Genomic DNA, 12,218 nt, shown 5'->3' on the forward strand with positions numbered 1-12,218 from the left:
AAAGATTTTGACACTCAAGATATTTTTGGTGTATTGCCAAGCTGATATCGAACTGTCAAGTGAAACATGGTGCGTATGTCTGTGAAATATGCAAACCCTCCGCAGCTTTGCGCAAATCAATACCCCAAAATAGTTGTTCCGTAGTGGATTGTGGAACTTGCCTTAAGCAATGGGTATCCAGAATTCTTCTGCCAAATGACACTTTGATCCCACCAGAGCATTTCATACCAAAGCAGTCCTTGAATGAAAATGGCACTTTGGTCATATACCAGTGTGAGAGGAATGGAAAGTTTTGTGAATGCAGTAGAGACCACTGTAAAGGCAGCTTGGAATACTGCTATGAATCAGAGTGTAACCAGGAGTCTTCATGTGTATGTCAAAGACGAGCAGCCGAAGCTTATTGGCTCACAGAGTTTGGATCCAAGACTGTCAGGATCCACCGATCATTTCATACAGAATGTTTGGAGGCGTTTCCACCCGCAATACCTCAGGATAATTTGCACCAGACTGGATTCATGAGATGCTTGCTGTCTGATGAGCAAGCTCATTTTGAAGAGCAAGGCTTGGAAGTCATGTTTACAGTTCCAGTTTTCACCACACTGGAGAAGGGTACACTGATTATAAGGAAATTCAGGAATGAGAAAACGTTCGTGATTAACAAGAAACCATTGCAGGCAGAGGTACCTCAGGAGTTTGTGCTGACCCCAGGACCATTGAACTTCCTGTTTATATCACGTCAAGGGAAGGTGATACAAGGAACAGTACACCTGACAGGTAGAGATGAATGTAAGAGGATGAGCTGCATCTTTTGTTGGGAGTTGATAAACAATAGACATTGTCCCCCCCCATTGTGTTTTATGTAATATACGTAACCCTTGGAATTTTTGCAGCCGTGTTAATTTGGTATTCTAAGCTTATTCTGAAATCGGTAGGACAAACAGCCAGAGCACTCCTCATGTTGCTCAGTGCCACCTGGAGGATGTTTCAGATTGTCTGGCGCCTGGCTGGTTTGTCCACAGGAACGGCACTTAGGACAACTATGGGGAAAGTACAGAGATACTTAGAGGAACACGTTCATTTGGAACCCAGACCACTCTTGCAGGTTACTCCTCTACAGATCCTCCTATGCTTGGCAACACTTATACTTGTAGTAGGTTCGACTTGCACCAACCACCAGATTTTACATGCCACAATAAAGGAACGTCAAGCAGGCTTGTCCCGTCCATGTAAGATCCCAACTAAAGTCTGCGTGACTTTTCTGAACTTGGAATACAAGCAGTGCCTGTGGTTCGTTTCTGACATTCAACAGACGCTTTTCCAGATGCAGTTAGCCTTTAAACAAGTGTGAGGCCACTGGCAGACAAAACGGATGTACTACACCTTTCCCACAGAACTGCATCTCATCAGTCAGGTTGCATGCCCACAGAATGCTTATTGTGCATGGGGGATACATTGCAATCCGGGATATAAGTTTGAGGCTCTAACTAGGGAATCCCTAAGCTGGCCAGGGATTACAAATTGTATCGCAGGAGACAGGGGCTCGAGCTGCCATATTATTGATAGCCAACCCTGTTTGCATTACTGGGTTTGGTTAGTTCTAGACTTTACGAGAGTTTATGAAGTCCGGAAAATTGAAGGAATGTCATGTTCATTACACAGTGGAAGTACAGACCCATGCCAATGAAACGAATGAGACCTTGTCACTAAGAAATAACATTCAACTGCAGGTTCTGGGAACATTTGATCAATCCACTGGCATCCTTGAACATCGTCTAATCCTGAGAGTGGGGAATAGCATTGAAGATTACCTTGACCAGGCAGCTCTGGTATCCCATCCCAAATATGGTGAAATTGGTGACACACAATCGAATTACAGTGTTTGAAAACAATTTATCTTTGACGACCGAATGATACAATGCCATTTCTACAAAGATAGAGTTAGGTGCCAGAAAAGTGAGTCATATAAACTCCCAAAAACTCAAATTTCCCACCAGTTGGAGTTGGAACCTTCTGGGAAACTCACATCTAAAATGTCACAGTCAGCACCATTGACATTAGACTTATCCTTTTCGGATTTTGAATTTTTCCTGGAAATTCATACTGTATGCCCTAAGTTTAGTGAGGATATTACCACACCCATTGGATGTTTTGCATGCAGTACATTAGCTACCCTCACCTTCCAAGTATTGTCAACATGCCTTGCCGGAAGAGTCTCTGTCAACTTCCAGGATATATTAGTAGCCACCAGGTCCATCAAATTAACACAGGAACCAACAACCTTCACTATACAATTCAAGACATATTAAATGCCACAATGAAAAACTATGCCTAGTTGTCAGAACTATTACGGCCTGCACAGACAGAGTTTTGCCTAGAAGACCCAGCCTTACAAGTCAGCCACCCAAACTTTTCACAGGTCTCTCACGTATCAAGTTTCGCACCAGGACAAACACCGTGGACAGTATGGTTTCATCAACTAATCGGTGAAGGACTCACCTCGTGGGTTAAGAAACCTATTATAATCCTATCAGTGACTTTTTGGATTATTTGTTGTATCGTCTTGTATGGCATGCTTTCGTAAATAAAAAAAAATTAAATTGCATACAGAGTGAAAGGTACAAAAGGAAGGAGAGCAAGAAGAGCAAATAAGGTGTATAAATGAAATGAATCTTTTGTTTGTAAGGAGAGAGTAAAGAGCGAAAGAGGGAATGAATGAGAATTTACTTCTTTCCTCTATCTTTTCTTATAATAATCCGTCATAGACTACTAAAGATCTAAAGATGTGGATACTAGCAGAGGGCTGTCTGGGCCATCATTCTCGCCCCTTTGAGATGGTGGTGGGAAGCAGCAGCCGGAGAGGACCTCACAGAGAATGAAAAGACAATGAGGGACAAGACGGAACAAAACAGAAGAAGAGTCGGCAAAATCAGCCTCGACCCCACCCACGCCAGTTTTTCTTCCTTCACCTGATGCCCAGTGTGGCGGCAGAAGATTGGAACGGCGATCCTGGCATCTGTGCAGACGTTGCAACCGACGTCAAGATTTGCTCTCCCGAGATTCCCAATCTTTCCTAGGCCGTGTACCTACGTACACAGGACCATCAGCCTACACCCCATCCCGGAAGCACAGAGCTGCAGTTCGGGACCTCCCCACCTGGAACCCCGTGGACATCAGGCCAATCCTAGAAAATGGACCAGGTGTCGGAGGTGCAGACGATTTCTGAACAACCGATCGGAGGTTCATGTCTCCCCAAGTCGCATTGGTGTTGTGGAGCGACCCTTTCGCCTGGCTCTAATTCGCTCCTCCCTTTCACAGATATCTTCCAGGCATGGACCTATCTTGAACCCGGTTCCAGCCGAAAGTTGGGCAGTTGTGGACATCCAGTTCTGCAGGGACGCTGAAGGCGCACTCTCCCCAAAAGAGGTCGCAGTTATAGGGTGTGACGAGCAGTAGTACAAAAACAGTCCTAAAGGGAGCATGCAGGTTCTTTTCACTTCTTGACCATGTAAAGTCTCATAACCTCTGGCTCTGCGACCATCTCCTAGGCCTCTCCTGGGAACGAGGAACTTTCACCCCCCCACTTTGGGTCATGGATCAGCCCCATCACCAAGCTCTACCAGGTGATCTTCACCGAAGGGATGGAGAAGACAGAATTCCCAGTGGCAAAGGCCATCATCAATATCCAGGATTTCTCCTGCCCTGAGAACGGTGCATTAAAATCCAAAGAAGCCTCTCGATTTAAGTGCTACTGGGACCACCCTCGACTCACTGTGCAGTGCGAGCCGCAAACCTCTACACTTGAATGCAAGGGACTCGCAGCAAAGGGTGCCGTCCAATCCGAAGAATGGTGGGATGAAGGAAGGATTTCCATCAAATGAAGAAAAAAAGGTGATAGAAGAGAATTCTTTTTATATACTAATGATATACTTTGTTCTTATCCTCATATTTTAGTCATGTCTAATCGATAAATATCATGTAAATGTCATGTATTTAACCACTACTGGCAATAATACAATTTATATATATGTAGACAGGAATACAAATCACTGTCATTATCCTTACTGTTATACTATCTCATAAGTAATTATATCACTATTATGTTATCACACTATTTGTGTACTACCCTATAAGCTGTCGGTAAACATGAAGGCTCTATGTTTAAAAAAAAAATGGCTCCACTATATTAAGTATGGCCACAACATATATGCTAAAAATGTAGGAATTCCCTGTTTAGCTAGCTTTAGATACTTTGTGCATGTGCTTCAGAACAGTTACTAATTCAGTGATTGTTTTATGTCATGTCTCTGAGCCAAGTGACGACTATGGAGCAGAAACAGTGTCCAGAGCATCCTTGAGGAGGTGAGCCCCTTGATCTCTCCAGCTCGCTGAAAGATAACTTCATCAATTCTTGGACAGTGAGAGGACATTATCACCGAGATCTCACCTTAGGACAAGGGCAAGATCAGCTTCATCCTGGAGATTCAAATCTGTCTCTTCCTTTTTTGTGCTTCAAGATGATCACTTGTGAAAAACAATGGAACTCTAACCCAGATAAATGTGGACAGAACTCTTGTGTAAAAGTGACTCAGCAGCATATGGACACGACCAGTGACCTTTTTTTTTTTTTGGTGAAATCAGTCTAGAAATGAATTAATTCAATAGAATAGCACACAGAACAATGTATAGTCCGCTTTGCATGTTTTGTAATGTGTCATTAGTTAAGGGTTTCTTAGTTTGTAAGAGGAGGCATGTTTCTGTTTACCTCCCTTCCCTAGACTAAAAATTCCAAACCCAGTATGGGCACCAAGAATTTCAGACAGTCTTTGACCCTGAAATTCTCCTGTTAATCTTACCTGTTAATCTGCCTGCATCCCTATAATTTTGTCCCTTTACTATACCCCTTTGGGAAAAAGGTGTTTTTTTTATCTTATCACCTCTGAAGAAACTATAACTATTAACCTATCTGATAACTATAGGGTACACTGTACTATCAGTTCTTTCGTAGAAACAAGATTCCCAAATTCGGAATTTGCGAACCCTTGCCCCAAACAAATATGAATTTCGTCCTCACATGGTTGCAACTTCCCCTTTTCATTGTTGATTCGACCCCAGATAATGGTTGCTTGCAAAGAAGTTAGGTCTGTGAGTCCGAACAAATATGAGCTTCACTCTCTCTGGGTGCAATTTCTTCTCTATTTTTGGTCCCCAGCTCCCAACTTTGAAGGTTAGCCCCCCCCAGATCGAGCAACGGACTGACAGAAGTTCATATGATAAGAGTGATATATATGAGAGAGAAAAGACGAGAGAGGGCAGTCTGAGAGATCAGACGGAAAAGAGTGAAGTGTGGAGTGAAAGATGGACAAGAAGTACCAAACTGAATTTCCCAGCAGAATTCATTATACTACAGAAAGCATCATTCCCTATATTGGTAAGTTATGTTGATTCTGGCCTCTTTTGTGCATAAACATTCCTCCTCAGTAATATGATTATTATTATGACATCTTATTGTCAGTAAATTAAAGGATAGCCCACTAGTACTGTTTTAAATGTCACGATAATTAGTATTTCCATTCATTATGTTACATTGTCTGTAGATCTGACTAGTTTATCCTTAAAGTGGCTACCCAAAAATGGTTACATGACACTACGGGCTAGAGATGAGCCCTCCGTGGAAGAACTACATGAAGAACACATACACACTCTACCTCACTAACTAAGAGCACATAATTTGTCCTTTTGTCGTTTATTAAAGCCAAATTGTTCATTACTTATGTTTATATGTATAACATTTCAGTATAATTCAATATTAAACAATGTTTTGTTTAAGTATCCCTGCCTCAGACCTGCCTCTTGCCACACGACAATCAGAACAAAAGCGTTAGAATAAAGAACTAGTACTGCGGCACTTCAAGATCTGACTATAATCAATAGGGTCTTGTAGTGAAAAACACAATGCTGGTCGGGACTGCGGGTTCTATTCCCTATGCAGCTAAATAGATCTTTTAAGGCTCGAGACCATTGTCCTACCATAAAAGTCACTAGGCAGTTACGTAAGTACACTGGTATTTTCGGAAACATACTTCAGTTAAGATTCCCCAGCCTCCAATCCATCCCCAAGACATGAGCTTATTGTATGGCGTATGCAAAGAGGTTTTTTTTTTTTTTTTTGGTAGTTGTTGGCGCATCGGCTTCTGTGGCCATAGTGCACCTCCCACGGTTTTTCCAGTACTTTGATCCAAGCCCGAGGCGGGATTCAAACCCGCGACCTTTGGGTTGCCAGGCAGGCACTTGACCCACCTGGCTAGCCCGGTCGGCATGCAAAGAGGTAAAACCAGCCTGGCATAATAGCAGATACCTCCTAATGAGCCTTGAATGAAACACTAGTATAACAGTACCCTAATCTGGAATTCACCAAATAATATTATAGTTTATATAGGACAAATACATATTAATAACAATCATATAACAAATAAATACTATGACTGATTGATTTTTTTTTTTTTTATGAAAACCCCAAACACGAAAGGTATCAAAACCTATAGTACTTAGTACCGTGCATGGTTTGAAGGATAAGTATGGGGGGAGGGGGATACCGGAAACTTTGCTCTAGAGACTAAACATGGGTTTCACCACTTCAAGCCTCCAATAAGCAAAGTGGTGGTATTTCACCGGTTGATGAAAGTCATCTACCACCTGAGATTGATAAAAAAAATGTATTTTAATTGTAATTTTATATTTTTTTTTTACTTTTTGAACTAAAAAATGCTAGTTTCAAGTTGTCCAGTTTACCAATTTTCAAAATATGGCCACCCTGTGGTTAGCATAAATGTCACTGCAAACATGTTGTGAAAGTCACGACTTTCACATATAATTGACTTAGACTTTTACTATAATCAAAGTGGTGAAAGTAAACTATCTGTTTATATCTAATCTGTGACTCGAACGTCAGATGTACTGCCACTATGTTGTTTACGCTTTGTATTATTGATATAATTTCGTTTTTTTTTTTAACAATTGCAGCCATCTGCTATCAGCAAAACATACTAATCAAAGACAAAAAAATTTATTTTTATCTTTAAATATAGGATATAACGTACAGTGCATTCCGGTTATTTGGACCAGCCGTTTATTTGGGGCAAATCTTAAAAAACAGAAACGAATCGAGAAAATAGCTGGGGTTTACTTCACTTAATTGGGACAAAATGCCGTTTAATCGGGGTAGGAGACCTCAGTACTGGAGATTACCCTGCGATTGTCTCTGACCGTACCACGTAGTTCGGTCGGATTTCTGGAGGTCACAACCATAAAACAATAAAAACAATTAGCAGTCACTTGTTTATTGGGCTTTTCTGTTAGTGCAATCTATCATAAATGGACAGTAAACTTGATCTTATTGAATTTGCGATAATACCGACAGCTGGAATTCTGTGGGTTATTATGGTGAAATGTGTTTACACTTCCATGGAATCTTCAATCATATAAAAAAAATAATTTTAAGAATCTTCTCTTCATTTCTATTTTTAAAGCTTTGTAACTCGTTACTCCGTTCTCACTTGCGGCGCATATTGTGTTACTTGCAATTTGTGTGTGCCATGTTTTTTGTTATTGATTGCTTATCTTTTTACTGTTTTAAATTTTAACCCCGACCCACAAATGTCAGTGAACAGAAATGTCAACTAGTTTAGTTAGTATGTACATATTACAGTGCGTATTAATTATTCCGATTTTCACGTACATTCCTCCGAATTTCACGTATCATTTAATTTTTTAATTGGTAAGGTAATAAAGAGTAAATTTGTGCTTAATATCCTATTTTCGCTAATTAGAATCACTGTTTAATTGAATTAAAATTCAATTCACGAACGTGATTACAATGACCGGCGCTTACTACACATCGTATAGTGAACGGTACTTTACTATGGTGAGTTCGTCGTAACGTGATTTGATTGTACAGTGAACCAATTGTAAAAAGGGGGGAGGAGGTACAATGTATTTTTAACTATTTACGTGAAACTTCGGATAATTGGGGCAGCTGCTTAATCGGGCCAAAATGCACTAGTCCCGATGTGTCCCAAATAACCGGAATCGACTGTAGAAATCTTTTTTGAGACGCTATGTATACAGTTTGGGGGCAACTAATTGTATTAGTAATGGCGTCATGGTGCAAGAAAGCCTATGGCTTATGCTGCACCAGTAAAAAAAAAAAAAAAAAAAAACGAATAAAACAATGATAAAAAAAATAATAATAATAATAAAAAAAAGTAAATAATAATATTTAATAAAAGAAAAGGAAATTAAACCTATCATCCTGTGCACTTCCCTGACCCGAAGGTACTATCCAGATGACCTTTGAATTTCCCCAAACTGTCAGCCTCTACCACCCATGTAGGCAACTTATTCCAATAATTTATAACTCGCTGGCTAAAATAAAACTTCCTGCAGTCCAATCTAAACATTTCCCCCCGTAACTTGAATTTATGTCCCCTAGTTTTTGCATCATTTATAATCTTTACAATTTCATCCTCATTCATTTTACTGATGCCTTTCAGAGCCTTAAACACCTCAATAAAATCTCCTCTAAGGTGTCTAGTTTCCAAACTCTGCAACCCACATATTCTAAGTCTTTCTTCATAAGGACGCCCTTTTGCCGATCTCAACAGGCGAGTTACCCTTCTTTGCACCCTTTCAAGAAGCTCGATGTCTTTCTTTAGGTGCGGTCTCCATACTTGAACACAGTATTCCAAGTGTGGTCTAACATAAGCCGTATATAATGGGATTATCACGTCCCTATCTCTACTTGCAAAAGTTCGATAGATCATTGATAGGACACCATGGGCCTTCCTTGAACCTGTTTACAATGCTCAGAGAATTTCATGTCTGACCGTATCGTAACACCCAAGTCCCTTTCCTCCAGTACTGGGTTTAGTTGAACTCCACCAAGTGAATAAGTTATTTTGGGATTACTGTTTCCCAGGTGTAATACCTTACACTTTGTTGAATTAAGGCATAGCTGCCATTTTTCTGACCATTCCCGAAGTCTATCTAGGTCTCTCTGAAGAAGCTCAGCTTGACAGTGATCATTATCTACTCTACCAATTTTAACATCATCTGCAAATTTAGACATCACGCCCTCTATCCCTTCATCGATGTCGTTTATGAAAATTAAAAATAATAGTGAAAATTAAAAACAACAGATAATTGTGATCATCTGTTGTTTTTGTGATCACTTCGGGACACAGCTTAACTGACAACAAGAATGCAGCTGTTCCAGCATTGTTTATTGATGAATAGCGGAAATATGTACATAAAAAGATAGAAGTGGACAGAAAGCAAACACTAAAATCATAAATATGACATAAAATACTTTATGATTTTAACGAAAGTCATCAGTAAAAATGAAACTGTCAATGTTTCTGGAAATTCCTACAAACAATTAAAAACAGAAAATCGAACAGGAATTAGAAAAGGGTTAATGCTCTACTGAAAAACAGTCAGATCAGTAGTGCACAGATACAGCACTTTCATTCATGGAGTAATGACACCGACAACTATACAAACTGCACAAAGCAACTAGTCACGCAACATGTCGGAGTTCAAGAACAAATCAGGATGGAATTCATTACTTTTACTGCACATACGTATATTGCGATAAGGGAAAACAGAAACGTTTTTCTCTACATTCGTATACGACCGATCAGACTTCGTAAAAGTGATAACATTATACAAATTATACCATTATCCGTGATCACAATAAGCGGCATATGGATATAACCATAGTGCAGTTTCCCAAAGTGTGGGGAGCATTGTTTTTTCCTTGGGGAGGCCTTGTTTATGAAGCACTTTTTTAAACAAAATATGGACAAATCATTCTACTAATCCAGGTATGAAATGTATTTTATTTCAATCTGAGATTAAATGTACTGAAGTACACTGAGTGGACAGAAATCATGGGATACCTACCTAGTAATGGGTAGGCCCACCTTTTGCCCAGATAAGGACAGTCACACAGCAAGGCATTGAGTCCATTAGTTCACAAAAGCGTTTCAAGAGTATTTCCATCCATGCTTACTGCACTGCATCCATAATTCTGTTGCATTCCTGGGTGGAGGATCCAAAGCTTGAATGGACCTTTCCACAGCATCCCACAGGGCAGGTTTGTGTAGAGTTGAACAGGGAGGCCATTTCATGGTGATAAATCTGCGGAATGCTCTTCGAACCATGTTCTAGAAATCACGGCTCTGTGGGGAGGCACACTGTCCTGCTGGAAGAGTCCATTGCCCTGTGGGTGTACGATGACCATGAAGGGATGCAGATGGTCTGCATGAATGGACACAACCTGGACCATTCAGAGATGCATCTAGATGTACTAGAGGATCCAACGTGTGCCAGTTGAACATGCCTCAGACCATTACCAATCATCCACCTGCCTGAACAGTTCCTTGTTGACATGAGAGGTGCATACCTTCGTGTGGTTTCTGGAAATGGCATATTCCCAATACACTCTTGATACTGGTGAATGGCGATAGTGTAATTTCTGTGCCACTTCTGCAATAGAGTGACCCACGTGTCAGGCAACCACAATCATCCCTCTTTCAAAGTTGGTTAAATCACGTTTATTCATACTGACATTGAATTACCATCTACTTGAATGCAGTGTACCTATATACCTGCCAAGCAGTGAGTTCATCCACTAGCAAGAGGAGTGACAGCAGTGCATTGCCCAGGAACCAGGTATCCCATGAATTCTGTCCTTTCAGTGTATACAATCAGTAATCACTGAACTGTGACCACCCCATCTGTAATGGACTATGCCAAATAGCTCACAGTATATAAAGCTGAAGAGCTTTGTATGTTAGGGTAATTTGCATCTGGTCATGCAAGTCTAAGTGATAAAGTAGCAGTTATGGGGTGTAGTAAATATCATGGTGTTTCAAAAGAGCATGATTGTGGGAGCTTGTGCATCAGGCGCTTCCATATAAGAAATGGCACACTTTTACAGTTGCTCACAGCCAACTGTGGTTAAGGTGTACAGAGAATTTTGTTGAATGGGTCAACCCACCTTCTATCAACAGAACTCTGAAGGATTATGCAATGTGGATGTTTGTGGTGAGAGAAGGGTGCTTGCATTGTACAATATGGAGAATGCAAGGACAATATCTCAAATGCCGATGCACCACACTCAGACATATGGGACTCGACAGCAGATGACTCCTCCTAACTGCTGATCATTGTCAAAAGGAAATCTGTGGTGTCAACTACACACTGGTTGGACATTGGGAGGACAGTGTGCTGGTCAGACGAGTCCAAATACCTGCTAGTGTAACATGCTGACGGGCATCTTCATGTGCGGCACAAGCAACATGAGTCAATGGAGCCATCACGCATGGCTCCGTGGACTTGTGACACATGATAGTGAACTGAGTGTGACAGACTATCAAGCAGTGGTTGCTTAAGATGAGGTATGTTTTGCAGGCAAGAACTAGGACCTCCCCACCTGGTGCATATGGGCCATTTATTGGTGTGGTCTACCAGCAGCTCTTAGGAGACGGCGTGCACCCTGCCATGTTGCTTTTTTTTCCTGGAGAGAAACAAGATCTTCCAAGGTGATAATGCATTGTGTCATCAGGTCCACACTGTGCACAAGTGGTTCAAGGAACGCAATGAAGATATCACTCATCTTAATTAGTCTCCAAATTTGCCTGACCTTAATCCAATTGCAGACCTGTGTTTGGAATGGGAAGCGAGGTGTATGGACATGCAACCGTCATCTATTTCTGCACTGAGCCTTGCAGGTAGCATGGCTGCAGATTCCTATGAACAATCTTCAGACATTTAGTGGAGTTAATTCCTAGGTGAATAGGGACTGTTTTCTGTGCAAATGGTGGCTCAACCCAATGATGGTCACAATTCAGTAATCACTGAGTGTATATTAATTCATAAAAATATATATACTTATAGCTAAACTTTGTGCCAAATCCATCTATTTTCACTTATTCTGGAAGATGGAGGGGCACATGAATTTTAGGAAATATTTTAAGGGGGAGTTACAGGACATAACAGTTAGGGAAACTTTAAAATACAGGATTACCTTGTGTAATTGCATTATCTACAGACACCTGCAATTATGTATGTGCGTTTTGAGTTTGATAATCCTTTACTTCTTTACCGATATGTTGCCCACGTAATTTTTGTTTTTATATTATTATTTTTTTATAACT

At 40.6% G+C, this 12,218-nt stretch overlaps 1 protein-coding gene across 1 annotated transcript in view; it reads left to right on the forward strand.

The window, feature by feature from the left end:
• Positions 1–2,916, forward strand: part of LOC150081031 (uncharacterized) — a 64,039-nt gene extending 61,123 nt beyond the window's left edge. Inside the window, exon 3 of the mRNA XM_090381002.1 lies at positions 2,763–2,916. Coding sequence (XP_090237128.1) covers positions 2,763–2,770 — 8 coding nt within the window. The 3' untranslated portion in view covers positions 2,771–2,916. The remainder of the gene's footprint in view (positions 1–2,762) is intronic.
• Positions 2,917–12,218: the final 9,302 nt, after the last annotated feature.

The sequence above is a fragment of the Mastigoproctus giganteus genome, chromosome 9 (assembly GCF_048544385.1).
Source record: "Mastigoproctus giganteus isolate SK-2022 chromosome 9, ASM4854438v1, whole genome shotgun sequence".
Taxonomy (NCBI): domain Eukaryota; kingdom Metazoa; phylum Arthropoda; class Arachnida; order Uropygi; family Thelyphonidae; genus Mastigoproctus; species Mastigoproctus giganteus.